Below are 16,820 nucleotides of genomic sequence, written 5' to 3' on the forward strand. Positions count from 1 at the left end.
ATGACTGTCTCTGAACATCTAGATTTGCTATTTTAGTAAAGGGATACCTAGTCTGCTCCCAGATCCCTGAAAGCTATTAGTCTCCAGTGGGAAGATTTGAGAACCTGAGGTCATCTTCATACAACATAGGATTGTAGGTTTCAAGCTGAAATTTTAAAGCCCATTTGGTCCAACTAGAGGTAAAGGGCTTATCCAGGGTCACAAAAGAAGTGGCAAAGCCCAAGTCTAGATGTTGTTCAGTTATTTGTGTCTGGCTATTCATGACAAGATACTGAGGTGGTTGTTCATTTCCTGTCTAGCTCATTTTACAGATGAGGAAACCAAGGCTTAAGTGACTTGCCCAGGTTACACAATTTTACTCAGTGTGACACATAGCCGTCCCTGTTCATCTGAGCCCAAATCCGTTCCTCTAAATTGTGCTGCCCCTTAGAATACAAATTTAAGGGACAATAAATATTAACCATAAAACACACAAAATCAAGAAAGTAAACAACAAATAAAAATGCTTAAAATTTTTAAGATTCTAGTCACTAATAGTCAATGAAAGACTTTCAGAGGCTAAAGTGAAGTTAGAAATTTAATTGCCTGGAATGAGATGATTTGATTGTCAGGCTATTAGCTCAGTTCTATTCACTTTTGAAAGGTCAGTTCAAAGGGCACAGTTTATTTCTACAATTGGATGATCTAATCAAATTTTACAGAATACTGGAATGTTCTCAATCCCTGAAGATAATGACACATAACTAGTACAAGTTCCAGATAAGAAATAACCTGGGCTTTTAATGCTTTATTGCTGTAACTAAACAGAAACAGAATTCCATATTGCTTTCTTTGAAAAGTCACTGAAATTCCCTAAATTTTGTACTTTTTCAGTTTTCAGTTTCTAAACCAAGAGAGAACCTTACATGTATCTTGACAGTTGCCTCTAATAGCACCTGATGAGGCAACTTGTTGGCCATTTCCTATCAATCCTTACTTCTTCCTAGTCCCTTTTCTCTTTCAGTCTAGGCTAAACAGTCTGTTGATTCCCTAATTAGATAAAAATTTTATAATATAAACCAAAGAAACTTAGAATATTATAATACATAGAAAGTATATAGAAAAATCCATTCAAATATAGAAAATAGCAAGTAATTATTTACTTCTTTGCTATGAGCTAAATAAATGCTGTAGGGAAAGAGGAAGATGCTGTAGGTATCTGGAGGTCAGGTTCAAATGCCACTTCTGAATTTACTAGGAAAGCTCTCCCTCCTCATCTGCCTCTTGGTTTTCTTCAAGTTCTAGTTAAAATCCTATCTTCTATTAGAAACTTCCCAATTCCTTCTTAATTCTAGTAGGTAACCAAGTAGTGCAATAGATTAGACTGCTGGGCCCGAAGTCACAATATCCAAGTTCAACTCTGGGCTCAGACACTTAATTAGATGTATGATCCTGGACAAATCACTTATCACCTGTTTCCTGAACTGTTAAATGGGGATAATAACACCACCCAACTTTCAGGGTTGTTGTAAGGATCAAATGAGACAATTTTGGGCCTGACATATAGGATGTGTTGTAAAAAAAAAAACCCATTGCTTTTTCTTCTCTCCATTGATAATTTTCAATGTAATCTGCATATAACCTAATTGTATATAGTTGTTTGCATTTTATTTATCTGAACAGTTTTCTCTTTCCTACCATTCCTCAGTTCTTCCTTGTCCCTTTCTCACCTTCCTTCTCTCAACCTCTCCCCTCTCCCCTCTCTTCATCTTCCTTCCTTTTCTCTGCTCCTGAAATGGCTAGAGCACTGGCCTTAGAGTCAGGAGGAGGGAGTTCTGAATTCAACTCCAGACACTTGCCACTCACTAGTTGTGTGATTTTAGGCAAGTCACTTAACCCTGATTGCCTGATTTATATCTGGCCACTGGACCCAGGATGACTCTGGAGGAGCAAATGAAGCTGGTGATTTAGCACAGCTTCCCCCTCACTCAGATTCAATTCACATGCTTGTCATGGCATCACCTCTCCGATGTTGTGGTCTTCTTTGAGAATGAAGGACAAAAACAATATTATCCCCTTATCTACCAGAAGTAAATAGGGCATGGTTAGATGGTGAGCTCCCAGAGAATAGGTGCTGTCTTTTACCTTTATTTGTTCACACAGTGTCTTGCATAAAGGGACTTATCCAGGGTCACAAAGGTGCTTGATGCTTATGGACAGACTGACCTAGGTCTTAAGGTCTCCTTTGCAAAATGATTCTTCCTTTGGATATAACTGAGGCTCAGGGTTGGGAAAGATGCCAATAGTAAGATTTGTGTTCTAGTCTCAGCTTTGCCATAAACTAGCAGAACCAGTTGATGTTGTAAAAAAAAAAAAGAGACTGAACTGAAAGGCAGTGATGATGGGCAAGGTGAGTCATTTAATCTAAGATTTTTTTCCTCTGTAAAATAGAACTAATATCTGTATTGTTTACCTGAATGAATTGTGATTTTGACTAATCTTCTAACCTCTACAATTTTTAGCTGAAAAAAAGAAATTGTATTGATAACCTAAGATTTAAAAGTTTTTAACCAGAAATTATTTTAAAAAAATATTTGGATAACCATATTACAAAATAGAAATTGGATTAATAACCTCTAAGATTTAGTTTTTTAACCAGAAGTTATTTTAAAAAATAAAAAAAAACAGTGGATAAAGCACCTGCCCTGGAGTCAGGAGTACCTGGGTTCAAATCCAGCCTCAGACACTTAATTACCTAGCTGTGTGGCCTTGGGCAAGTCACTTAACCCCATTTGCCTTGCAAAAACCTAAAAAAATTAAATAAATAAAAAATAAAAAAACCGGCCCTGGAGTCAGGAGTACCTGAGTTCAAATTCGACTTCAGATACTAACTAATTACTTAGCTGTGTGGCCTTAGATAAGTCACTTAACCACATTTGCTTCGAAAAATACCTAAAATACCTAAAAAAACCCCAAAATAAACAAAACAAAAAATATTTTGATAACCATATTACAAAAAAGAAATTGGATGGATAACCTTTAAGATTTAGAAGTTTTTAACCAGAAGTTATTTAAGAAAAATATTGATAACCATCTTACAAAATAGAAATTGGATGGATAGCCTCTAAGATTTAGAAGTTTTTAACCATAAGTTATTTAAGAAAATATTGATAGCCATGTTACAAAATAGAAATTGGATGGATAACCTCTAAGATTTAGAAGTTTTTAACCAGAAGTTATTTAAGGAAATATTGATAGCCATGTTACAAAATGGAAATTGGACGGATAACCGCTAAGATTTAGCAGTTTTAACCAGAAGTTAAGGAAATATTGATAGCCATGTTACAAAATAGAAATTGGACGGATAACCTCTAAGATTTAAGTTTTGAACCAGAAGTTATTTAAGGAAAGGTTGATAGCCATGGTACAAAATGGAAATTGGACGGATAACCGCTAAGATTTAGCAGTTTTTAACCTTTAGTTGCTCTGATAACCCTCTTGCAATACAACTGATTGTCTCTAACTATCCTCAGCATTCGGATTGCTTCCCCACACGGCCCCAGCAGACCGCGGCACCCAAAGCGGGGCGGCGGGGGGCCGAGCCCCTCCGCCACCCTTGCCCGGGCCCGCTCGGGCTCCGGGGGATGCGGAGACAAAGGCCACAGTGCCTTCCCCAGGGGCTGCGGGCGGAGGCCCGAGCCCGGCCGGGAGCTCGGGGGCGCCCTCACCCTCGGCGCCGCCCGCCTGCCAGGCTCGCCGGAACGGGCAGCCGCGGTGCCCCCGGGAGCAGCTTGGCAGGAACAAAGACATTTGCATAGCGCCGAGCCGCTCCGAGAAGCCTGCCTCCCGCAAGGTGCCTCTTGCTCGCGCTGTGGGATTAGTCACTTCGAGCCCGTTTTATTATTCCCTTTTTTTTTGGGGGGGGTCGTTAAAATAAGGAAAAAAGGACGGATCTTTCAAGGGAAAACAAATTACAAAGCAGAACCCCCCCCCCCCGGGAACGAGGAATGCGCATGCGCTTCGGTTCGGTGGGCTGGAGCCGGGAAAAGCTCGCAGCTCGGGCCTCGGCCCCGCCCCCTCCAGCTGCTCGCCTTCCCAAATAACCCGAGCCTGCCGCCGGGCCTGCCTGACGATTGGCCTCCGGCCCCTTCCGTTTCCGCCCAGCCCTCCCAAGCTGGCCAATCAGGTGGCGCGCTCGGCTCGGGGGGCCGCGGGGGAGGGGGCGCTGCCGTCGCGCCGGCTCCTCCTCGCCTCCTCGCCTCCTCTCCCCTTCGCCCGCTGCTGCCTCCGCTGCCTCCTCCGCGGCTCGGCTCGGCTCCGCTCCGCGGTGAGAGTGTCGGGCCGGGGCCCGGGCGGCGGGGCCATGGAGCTCGGGGCCGGGGGCTGGAGCGCGGCTCGCGCACAGGGAGCCGGGCCCCCGGGCGGCCCGCCGCCTCGGGAGCAGGAGCGGAAGCTGGAGCAGGAGAAGCTCTCCGGCTTGGTGAAGAGCGTCCACCGGCGGCTCCGCAAGAAGTACCGCGAAGGTAAACAGCTGGGGGCGGGGGGCGGGGGGCGGGGTCGCCCGCGCTGCCCTTTGCCCTCTAACCCCCGGCCCTGGAGGAGGGGGCACCTTGGCGATGGAAAAAGGGGGGGTGGCTGAAAGAAAAGGAATGCCCTCCGCAAGGCAGCCCCCCATCATCAGGAGGCGGGGGGGGGCTATGAATAAAAAGTCTGCAAAGGTGGAGCAAAGAAACTAAAATCGGGGGGAAAGATCAGGTAAGAAACCGTTATCACGGGAGGATGAAAGTTGCCCCTCATCCCTTTGCCGCCCCTGCCCTCTTTCTCGGCTTGCCCCCATTTCCCACCTCTGAACCCCGAATTCACAGGGTCTCTGGCTTTTGGGGGGGGCTTTCTGCGGCGTGGGTGTGGTGTTCTTTAAAAGAGGATTCCAGATCCATCCCCCCCATCCCTTTTACCCCAGTTCTTCTGTATTTACAATGTTTTGAACTTGGAGGGAGTTGTTCCAATCATTCTTTTTTTCGAACCCTGTCAGTGTCTTCAATGTCAGAATCTTTTCTACTAGTTGTGCCTGAGAGACCACTCTCCCGCCGTCAGGGGTGTTTTCTTTGAAAGTGGTGGGAGCTAGTTGGGGAACATGATTAACTTTTATTTCGTGTTGGAGGGAAAATAATAAAAAGGAATGATTATCGTTGAAATCCTCACGTCAGTGGACAAAGAGATAGATGACTGTCCTTTAAAATCTCGGTTTTTCTTGTAAACAACTATTAGACATTTTCGATGATGATTAAAAGTACTCTTATTTTTTCTTTCCATGATTAGGAAGCAATTTTCTTACAGTTAGTTTCCTCTCTAGCAACATGACTACTCCCTTCCACTTCTATATGTATTATTTTTAGTTTATCCACAATGTAACAGGTTAGGGTGTTTATAGAACAATACTGTGGCATGAATCTTATATTTAGTTATCATGTTACCAAAGTTTAATATATATATATACCTAAACCTTGTTGAGTATGGATACTTAAAACTAAGTATCCTTGTTCCTTTTTAAGGCTTATAACATTTTATTTTTCCAACCATAATTCAATCTTATAAAGATATTTGGCAGGAATTAATAAAAAATTTGTTGCCCCAAAACATTGTCCCAGAGAGTGGTTTAATAGGTGGCACAGGGAAAGAGCCTTATTATCATAGTTAAAATGTAGAAATTTTGTTTTTTTAAAGGGATGTTTTATCTCCAACCCACAATTTATTCAATAAAAGGAATAGTTACCATAGCAACTGTTGCATCATTCTTGATCTTCAGAGAATGCGCTTACATAATGGCATTTATTGTAGATTTTTACATTGTTTGGAAAGATGAGGAAATCAGTGAATATATTTTCTTTATGTTTGTCTTGCTACCTTATGTAAAACATATAAGAAATTTAAGCAAAGTGCATCTTAAAGGAAGGGAAATAAATAAACATGTTTAGAATGTGCATTTATACTAATATTTTACTTTTCCCCTATTTATAAAGGAATAGATTCTACTAATTTTAATAGGCTACTAATTAAACTTGTGCGATGATTTCTTAAAATACTGCTTACACTTGCTTAGTTCCCACATGTTAAAACATGTCTTTAAACCTGAATGTTTAATCATGGGAACACTACTTGTTGATAATTAGAGTTCATATTTGAAAGTTATATCCATTTGTATGTACTCAAAAAAAAAAAGACCTGGTTCTGCTTTTGTTCAAATTCTAGCAGGCCTAAAAGATTATAGACGACTAATTATTTCTCTTGGATTCTGAATTCTGCCATTGATTTAGACTTCTTGTCACTTCATTCCAGTAACACAGAAAACCTTATTAAACAATTGTCTCTTGACTGACAAAATTATCTTAGTGAGTATGATGATCTGAAACCCATAACTGCAAAAGAGTAATTGGATTTTGTGCATAATTACACATTTAAAATTTTTTTTCTATTGTATGTTAGAGTTTTTACTAATGGTAATCCACAACTTCTGTACATGTCCCAAAATTCATTAATATGTTGGATTATTTGGAATACTAGGTATTTTCCTATATAAATGGATTTTGGACTCCCAAGCTAGCCCGCTGAGTTCTTTTTAGCTAGTACCAAAATTATAGTATTTTTATAGAGGGATGGCAGGGGTTGACTAGAGAATGTTCTGAATTCCAGTCCAAGTTTTGGAAGACTCTACTTTTTAAGTGCCAGTCTTAGGCTATTTTCTATGGCCTGAAGTAGAGATTAAAATAAAAAGGATTAAGGGGCTTGAGGTAGTGGAGCCTGACCTTGGAGTTAAAGGATTGTGGGGTAAAGATGACCCAGAGTAGAAACTTTGATGTGAACTAAGGGATGAGGAGGAGGAGGACATGTAGTAAGGAGACTACAAGATTCTAGGGTGGTATGAAGAGGAGCATTTTTTTCAATGTTTCTTTCCTCTTACCTTTCCCCAGAACTAAAGGGAAGGAGTGACCTTGGGGATACCAAGGTGTTTATTTCTTTTGCCTTCTCTTCTCCCCCTCCCTTACCCTTTATTGTTCCTTTCCTGCTCAATATTACCACATTGTCACAAACTCTGATTCCAGGTAGTCACAGGGATCTGTAGAGTCCAGAGAGAAGGAAGAAAGGAAATTTCCAGCAGCATTGAGAAAGGTTGTTGAGTTTTATTAAAGACTTTTTTATGTTGGTTATGTGTAAGTCATGTCAGTATATTTAAATGGTTTTTATCTTTGGTATATAGAACTTTCAAATCCAGATCACCGTATGAACCAGAAATCTTTTAAATGTATCACAGAGTTATAGACATGCATATAATAAGAAACAGCATGTTTTGCTTTTCAAACAAAGACTTCATTGTTTAATCAGATCAGCCTGATAAGTACACATCAAGCTGAGAACTGAAGTAGAGCCATGTGTTTTTTCAGGTGCCTTTGTATTATTTTTCCCACAATCCTGTTCTTTTAAAGAAGCCATGAATGATTTCCATTATATTTGACAACTTTTCTCTAAACTTATTTGGTGTCCATATCAACACTTCAAGACTATATAAATGACAACAGCTATTGGCATTAAAACCATAATTGCTATTTTCCATAGTTAAACTTTTTCTTACAATCTTGTGTTTATATTTTAGTATTTTAACCCTCATTCAGTACTGAATATGATACCTACATCAAGATGTTAGTGATGGGAAATATTTTTCACATAAGTCTATAGTTTAAAACAGTTTTAAAACAATGGATATAGAAAAACTCAGGATTGATTTGTTTCATATAGTAAGTTGAAAAAGGAAATGATGTTAACTGGCGGGTTCAAGTGCAAATCACATTTTGAGCGGTAGATTGGCTAACAGTGCTAAAACACATAGTAGATGCTTAACAAATATTTCCAGGTATTTCTATCCTTCTTAGCAGAAGGCTAAATGAGAGTGAGATCTATATGATGACGTGGTAGCAGGTACACTGTAAATTTGGAGTATAAGAGACTGGGGTGTTCAAATTTTAGATCTACTTTTACTAACTGAGATTAGGCCAATTGCTTCCCCTATCTAGACCTTGGTTTCTTCTGCCAAATTAGGGGGGGGTCAAGATTGAACTTGATGATTCCCTAAAGCCCTTTCAAAGTTAATAAACATAGCAATTTGATGAAGTGAAAAGTAAAAAATGAATCAGGATATTGCTCTCTAGATCAGAGATTTAAAACTCCTTAAGGGAATTAAGGTAGCAAATCATCTGTTTTTAATTAAAATTTTTCTGGATTTCTTCCCCCAGGGTATTTAAAAGGGCCAAAGGAAGAATTTAAAGAGTTAATGTAACCAATTTAACACTCTCCTCACAGGACTCTTCCACCAAAATCTTGAGTAAATTTTCTTTGGTTTCTTTTAATTTTTGCTAGTTAAAAAATTTTTTTTTATTTATTTAAGGCAATGGAGTTAACTAGGCAATTATTAAGTGTCTGAGACTGGATTTGAACTCAGGTCCTCCTGACTCCTGGGCTGGTGCTCTATCTACTGCACCACCTAGCTGCCCCCTGCTACCTTTTTTTAAAAGTATGATTATACCCATTCTAATACAAAGTCAGAAAGTATTACCTTTTGTGAAAGCATCTTTGCTAAATTAGCAGTTAAGTGAATGAACACTGTCTATAAAAGCTGTTTAGGTTAGCTTTTCCTAGGACATTTTGTTAACTGTTAGCCACAAATTGGTAATGATTGTGCAAAGCAGTTCATTTTCTTACCATTTCTCTACCATTAGTAGAGTATCCTAATTTATAATCACAAATTATATAAATGAAAGACATTTTCAGAACTTAAAAAGTTGAATTGTCAATGTTGAATTGTCTATACCTAGTGACTTAAGTTTCTTTGATTTTTTTTTAAATAAACATTTCTTTGATTTTTTTTTTAAATAAGTGTTACATTGACTCATAATTTAATTGCCGGTACTGTGTCTATAACTTTACTTTTTAGGCAAAATTGTTATGGTAGCCCTAGCCTTCTAGCCCTAGCTATCACTAATAACTTGAAGATGGATAGACAAATGGAAACTATTGAAGTAATAGGAATCAAGAAAGATTGTTGTTGGAACAGGGTGTCACTTCCAGGATCTGCTTGTTTTACTTTTCAGATGTCTTAGTTGATGGGCAATTTAGGTAAAGTATAATGTTCATCTTTTTAAAAAGCTTTAGTTTATTTAATCTTAAACCTTGTTGTGGTTTCTTTGTTATCTAGTCTCTTCTGCCTTGAATCATTGGTTGTTTCTTGAAGTTTACATAAATAAATAGCCTGAAATCTCAATAGTACCCAATATTTGCCCTTGGGTCTCATTAACACATGATAATGTATAACTCTGATATTTAAAAACTTCATTGAGCAAGTTAAACCATTTTTTTTTACTAAATTCTGCAGTGTGGTAAATTTTATAGTGACAGTTTTGCTTTAAGAACTCTGTACTTTTAGAAATTTTTAAAATACTTAAATATAAATAATAGAATAAAGTGAGAAACTAAATATCAGGAGCAGATGGATTGAAGTGAGACTAGAGGCAAGAAGGACCAACTAGGGGGGATCAACCATTCTTAATAGATAGATATTCACAAGCTCATATAAAAAAGTCATTGAAAGATTATCCAAGGATTAACAAGAAAACCAGGAAAATTTGGTATCCTAGAAACTTGAGTAGGAGAGATGGAGAACACTGAGCCTGAAGTCAGGAAGACAAGTTCAAATTTGGCTTCAAACACTTAATAATTATGTAATCTTAAGCAAATCATTAAATCTTTTTGCCTCAGTTTCCTCAGATGTTAAATGAAACTAATAGTACAAATGAAATAATAATTTGTAAAGAACTGAGCTTAGTGCCTGGAACACAGGAGGTGGTATATAAAGGTTTGCTGTTGTTATTATGTCAGATTACAAAGAGAAGATTAGACAAGGATTATATAAAAAGACTAGTGGATTTGGCAAGAATTCAGCACCCACCTACTTGGTAGATACAGCTTTGTATTCCTTTTAGTACATTCTGGCCACTGGACTATTCGTTTTCCAGCACATACTCTGGAACCTTTACTACCTGCACCCTAGTACCAACTATGTCTGCCTGACAACACAGGAGAGGATTCCTAATTTACTTCAAGGATTGGCTTAAGTGCCACTCTGATTCCCTAAATTGTCCCTGCCCCCATTCCCATGTATATTATTGTACCTGTTCCCCTCATGGAGTACAAGTTCCTTGAAGGCAGGAATTACTTTATTTTTGTCTTTGAATTCCCCAGAATCTAGCATGGTTCCTGCACCTGTGATTTGATGTGTTTGGGGCTCCCTGAAGTGCCTGGGCACTGCGACTTGTCTGCACATATTCACAAAGCTAAGATGTACCATAAGGCAAGACTTGAACACAGATTTTCTTTACAAGGTTGATCTACCCACTAATTATGTATACTGCCCCTATGTATGAGACACAAAGTAAGAATTTAAAATTTGTTGAAGTAATAAAGGAATTAAAAAATGAATTTTTAACTGTAACAATTGGATCAAGACTTACTTCTGCCATCAGCTATCACTATTTTTTTAAAGTTATTTATTTATTTTGAATTTAGCAATTTTCCTCCATCTTGCTTCCCTCCCCCCACCTCCCACAGAAAGCAGTCTGTTAGTCTTTACATTGTTTCCATGGCATACATTGATCTAAGTTGAATGTGATAAGAAAGAAATCATATCCTTAAGGAAGAAAAATAAAGTATGAGAGATAGCAAAATTATATAATAAGATAATGTTTTTTTTTTTTTTAATTTAAGGCATTAGTTTTTGGTCTTGGTTAAAAATTCACAATTCTTTCTCTGGATACAGATGGTATTCTCCATTGCAGACAGCCCAAAATTGTGCTTGATTGTTGCACTGAAGAAATGAGCATGTCCATTAAGGTTGATCATCACCCCCATGTTACTGTTAAAGTGTACAATGTTCTTCTGGTTCTGCTCATCTCGCTCAGCATCAGTTCATGCAAATCCTTCCAGGCTTCCCTGGATTCCCATCCATCCTGGTTTCCTAATAGAACAGTAGTATTCCATCACATACAAAATACCACAATTTATTAAACCATTCCCGAATTGATGGACATTCCTTCGATTTCCAATTCTTTGCCACCACAAACAGCAGCTATCACTGTTAATCATGAAAAAATCATTTGACTTCTGAGTTTCAGTTTATATTTACTAATCCAACCTGTCCTTTGTCATGGGAGGAAAATGTTTAGTCACTTAAGAAAATTTAAGGCAGCAATTCTCAAAGTGTAGATTAGAATGACATTCCCTCTCAAAACTATATAAAAAGACTAAGACATTATTTGCCTATTTAAATATTTTTCCCTTTTTCCAACTACATGTCTTTGGAAAGCTAGATTTTCTTCATGTACTTCAACTGAAATAACATTGTAGCAGATTGAATGTAGAAAGCAGTTAAGAGAATCCAGCTGGCTTCTAGTATGTCAGATTTTTTAGAAAGATTTTCAAAAAAATATGTAAAACAATGACTTACCGGTTTTTTTGGTTGAAAAAGTTATTTTTCATAAAAAGTTTATTTATGTTACCATATAGTGGGATTATTGGGTTTTAATTTTAAATACGGTAAAAATTGATAGATGTAACCAACCATTAAAGACTTTCTTTGAAGTCCTTAATTCAGATGTAGAAAGGGGGTCCTCATGAATTTTTTAGAATGTAAAGGAGTTCTGAGACCAAAAAGGAGTTGCTATTCTAAGGGAATAGTTCCATTCAGTTTTCTATACTGCTGTGTTCATGGGTTAATGGGTTTTAATACAACATCTAGGGTAAGAAGTTAAGTGCTGAAAGTGCTATTGTTTTTCAACATTTCCTATGATACTTTGATTATAATGTGTTTACCCTTTTACAGATTTCCATTTGCTTAAAAACCATTTTCTAAGGAAAGGAAATAGCACCTATATTGACAAATTTTGCCTTAACTATTTAGTTATAGATCCTACCTTAACCACTTCCCCTTTTAACATACCTTGCTTAGTTGGGGGGGGGGACACCCATTATTTTGTTTTTACAGCACCTTAATTCTAAGTATCCCCCTCTCCTACCCAAAGAGCCATCCTTTGAACTAATATAGAAAAGGAACATTTCAACAAAATTAATGAACTCATTCACCTGGTCTAGGACAGTATTTTCTTTACTATTTTTAAATGTATTAATCCTATTACGTATTCTTCTAAAGAAAATAATTTTTTTTAGGGCAAGGAACAGGATCTATCATTTCATTAGTCTAGGGAATTCCCAAGTAAGGAAACATTACAATACAAGTCAGTACCTTTGGCAACTTAAATTCTTGAAGGTTAACTTACAAGTTAAGTGATAGGGCCAGGGTCACAAAGCCACTATGTCAGAGGACTTGAGTTCAAGTCTTCTGATTACAAGGTTTTCTCTCTCTATTCATAATGGCTACAGTCTTATAATTTTTATATCTGATTAAAATTAAATGTTGAAGTTTGAATTGAGACTATTTTAAATTATAGTTGGTAATTTTCAAAAGAGAAACCTTGTATAAAAATCATCTAAATATGAGTATCCACTTTCACCTAGTTGACCTTCCTAATTAGCTAAGTTCCCTGATACAAAGTATATTAAACCAAAGTTAAGGTAAATTTTGTGATTCTGAATAACTTCTTAAATTCATTAAACATTAAGAGTCTAATATATGCTTATTACTATGCTAAACATTGGAGGAGATGAAAAATTTAGATAAGAACCTGTCCCTGCCACCATTAACTTTGCTTGATGGGTTATAAGACATACATTAATAACTATAACAGAACAAGTTCATTACAAGAACTATACCAATTTGGATGAAGTATTTCATGATGGAAAGGAATAATTGAGATAAGGCTCAAAATAGTATAATGTTTAAATTAAGGATGGTCTTGAATTCCAGTCAAAAAATTTTAAATTCCTTTGACAGGTTTTTGATCAGAAAGATGTTACCAGGTCAGTTCATAGAGATTATTCTGGTATCAGTATGAAAAATAGATTTGAACTGACTAAAGGACAGTAAAGAGCAGCTTAGGGGTGGGGGTCAGGAAACAGACTTGACATTTTAGGAAGCTGCTTGGTGATAGTAGTGAGAGTGGATAGAAGACAAATAAATGTGATGTTGCAGTTAAAGAATCAACTTGGTATCTGATTATATCGAAAAGTGAAAGAGAATCGGAGAAATGTAAGAATGGAACATATCTGTGACAAAATATAACTACATTAGTATGAATAATTAGATTTCTCTTTAAAATTAATTTTAAGATGAAAAAGGTGTCATTTATAACAATCAAATCTGTGAGGAGCAAGATCAGCTCTGGGCATTTTCTGTTTCCAGTGCTTCTGGCTTCCCTCAAGTCCCAGGGGAAAATCCCACTTTTTAGATCCCTTTCTGAAATCCAGGACAGTTCCCTGTTTTGATTATTTTCTGTTTATTGTATTTTTAGCTCACGCCCCCCCCCCCCCCCCCCCCATTCAGTTGTGACCTGTCAGGGGCTATCCTTGGCCTTTTTTTTTTTTTAAATCCCCAGTGCTTAGCACAGTGCTGGATACACAGTAGGCATTCAGTAAATTTTTCTTGACTGACTGCCCTAAGACAGGGTGAAAAGATTGACTTAAACTGTCTTTAGGCCTCTCCCCTCCCCCCTCCTCCTTTTAGATAATGCATTTATGTATGAATGTACACACATACACACACAGTTCATAATACTCTAACAGGAACAAACATGCAGACATTTCTTTCAAAGTACTCCCTTGTACCACCTTGGTCTGTAGGAGAGTAGACTGACTCAAACTCAGATCACTTCCTAAATTGTGTTGGTCCTTGGAAGTTCTTCCTTCAGCGTATTTAGTTCCTGAGCTGACTGAATTTCTGCTCTGTGATTCCTGTGGCTCAAAGTGGGACTCCACTCCTGTACCTAGAGTAGAGAGAAGACTAAGTTATCAATCCCAGGCCATGTAGTTTGGACCTACTGTCTCATCTTTCCTTTCCATCAATCAGTATGTATAATTCTGGTTCTGCTGTTTTTCAGTATTCACTAAATATGGGATTTTCTGTATGTTCTTGCAATTCTTAATATTTTACAGCATCATGCTATTTCATTGTTATATACCATAATTTATTTAGCTTTTTTTCTAACCGTTATCATGGAAAGATGTAGCCAGTATTTTTATTTTTACAGACAGAGCAACAATGAAGATATTTGTACAAATAGGCTGGAATCATAACAGTGGAATTTGAATAAAAAAATAATAATTATAATAAATTTTGTTATTATATAGGGATACCATTCTGCAAAATATTTGCACTAATCACATCAGAACAACAATCTGAACTTTGCCTTTCATTATTTTAGAATATTTTTGCCATTTTTGTGGTTGTAAGTTTCAGCTTTAGAAATCATTTTAATATGTAATTATTTAAATGATGTTTCAGATATTAATCCAACTTCATGCCACAGTTCAAGTAAGTTAATTGCTCCTTAATTTGAGAATTTTTGGTTTTGAGTTTGTAACTTTTTTACTTGATTTTTTAAAATTGAAGCCAGTTGAGTTTTAATCTTTAAATTATGAGTCAGAATTAAATTATATCCTGTATTTATCACTAATTCTGACTGTTGGTAGATTGTCTTCTCTTTCTCCCCCCCCCTTATATTTTCAAAAGGGATTTTAGAATTGTGAGAAATAATAGAAAAATGAATTTTATATTATTATCAAATACTTGACTTGTAAAATATTCATTAGTAAGCAGGTCAATTGAAATATTTTATCAGCATCTCCAGTTTTTATATTTTTAAAAATAATAGCCCTATTATAGCTGTTAGAATTAGACATAAATATTTACAAATAGACACTGAGATATGTAACAAATGGGAATAAAGAAAGCAGTCTATCAATTGTAATATACTTGTTTTCTCATAGTCCCTCCAGTGATTTTCATTTTATCTTTTTTTGTTTTTTGCTGATGTGTTGGGTATAGGGTGGTATTTTAATTTGCGTTTTCTTTTTGGTGATTGGATCATTTTTCCATGTGGTTTTTTTTGTTTGTTTTTTTGCAAGGCAATAGATTAAAGTGATTTGCCCTAGGTCACACAGCTAGGCAGTTATTAACTGTCTAGTCTGGATTTGAACTCAGATACTCCTGACTCCAGGGCCACTACTCTATTCACTGTGCCGTCTAGGCACCCCATTATGTGGTTTTTGATGAATTATTTTTTTTTTACTTTGAGAACTACCTATTCATACTTTCATATTTTAAGATATAATGAGAGTTATAATTTCTGTTGTTCTGCTGTAGTTTTCCCAGTAGTTTTTGTCAGATAGTGAGTCCTTTACCCCTCATAGATAGGTCCTTGGGTTTACTGTCAAATAATGTTGAGTACAACTTTGCTGTAAAGTTTGAGATGTGATACCATCTCACATTTTTTGCTATTATTTCCCTTAAGATTTCTAAACTTTTGTTTCTCCAGATAAATTTCGGTATTTTTCTCATTCTAAAAAGTAATCCTTTGATTATTTAAATTTTAATGGCAATAAATAAGTAAATTGATACAGTTAATATTATTTTAATTGGCTATCAATGAACAATTAGTATTCCTCTAATTATTTAGGTATGATTTCTGTAAAGAGTATTTTGTAGTTATGTTTATTATTTTGTGTGCCTTAGTAGGTAGACTCTAAAGTCCACTGTATCCTGTTTTACTGTTTGTTGATCATATTGGAAGGGCCTCTAATTTATCTCCATTACATTTGATGCTTACTCTGCTTTAGTTAGTTATTTATTGAATTGAGCCCCTATATGGCACTATATAGAGTGGAGTCAGGAAGATTCATCTTCCTTAGTTCAGATCCAGCCTCCAGACACTTAGTAGCTTTGTGGTCTTGGGCAAGTCACTTAATCCTGTTTGCCTCAGTTTCCTCATCTGTAAGATTAGCTGGAGAAGAAACTGGGAAACCATTACATTCTCTTTGTTAAGAAAATTCCAAATGGAGTCACAAAGAATCAGATTTGACTGAACAACAACAAAGCTTAACATTAAAGGCACATTTTTTCCTAAAAAAAAATAGAAATGGTACTATATTTTGTCAAAAACCTTTTCTGAATCTGTTGCTATAATTATAAGGTTTTTGTTATTAATATTGTCTGTTGTGTTGGTATTTTCCCTAATATTTAACACATTCTATACTCCTAGTATTTAAATCCAACCTAGTTATATTATAGTATATAATTTTTTGTATGTTGCTCTCTGTTAATTATCTATTGAATCAATATCATTAGGGATATTTTTCAAGTTTTTTAGGTGTTTTGTTTTGGTTTTTTTTTTTTGCAAGGCAGTGGAGTTAAGTGGCTTGCCCCAGGCCACACAGCTAGGTAATTATTAAGTGTCTGAGGCCGGATTTGAACCCAGGTACTCATGACTCCCAAGACCAGTGCTCTATCCACTGCACCACTTCACTGCCCCTATTAGGGATATTTTTCTATAGTTTTCTTTCTGTTTTAACTCCTAGTTTACATGGAAATATTATTTACATAATAGAAAAATATTTAGTAGCATTCCTTCTTTTATTGAAGTTAATTGTTCAATAGAATTTGCACATGAATCTTTCTGGAGAGTGAGAAAGGAAAGAGGAGGGTGGGGAGGGAGGGATAGAAGGGAGATAGAGGGAGGAAGTGTGAGTGTGTGTGTGTGTGTGTGTTTTGAGAATTCTCTTACTGTTGTATTTCTTCTAATATTTGATTATTTAAATTCTTTTAATATCTGTAATTTTAATATTTTATA

At 36.6% G+C, this 16,820-nt stretch overlaps 1 protein-coding gene across 1 annotated transcript in view; it reads left to right on the forward strand.

The window, feature by feature from the left end:
• The first annotated feature begins 4,259 nt into the window (after window positions 1-4,259).
• The window catches only part of SAMTOR (S-adenosylmethionine sensor upstream of mTORC1), a 60,167-nt gene continuing 47,606 nt past the window's right edge, over window positions 4,260-16,820 (forward strand). Inside the window, exon 1 of the mRNA XM_074193882.1 lies at window positions 4,260-4,502. Within this exon, the coding sequence (XP_074049983.1) occupies window positions 4,343-4,502 (160 nt within the window). The 5' untranslated portion in view covers window positions 4,260-4,342. The remainder of the gene's footprint in view (window positions 4,503-16,820) is intronic.

The sequence above is a fragment of the Macrotis lagotis genome, chromosome 7 (genome assembly GCF_037893015.1).
Source record: "Macrotis lagotis isolate mMagLag1 chromosome 7, bilby.v1.9.chrom.fasta, whole genome shotgun sequence".
NCBI classification, from domain to species: Eukaryota; Metazoa; Chordata; class Mammalia; order Peramelemorphia; family Peramelidae; genus Macrotis; species Macrotis lagotis.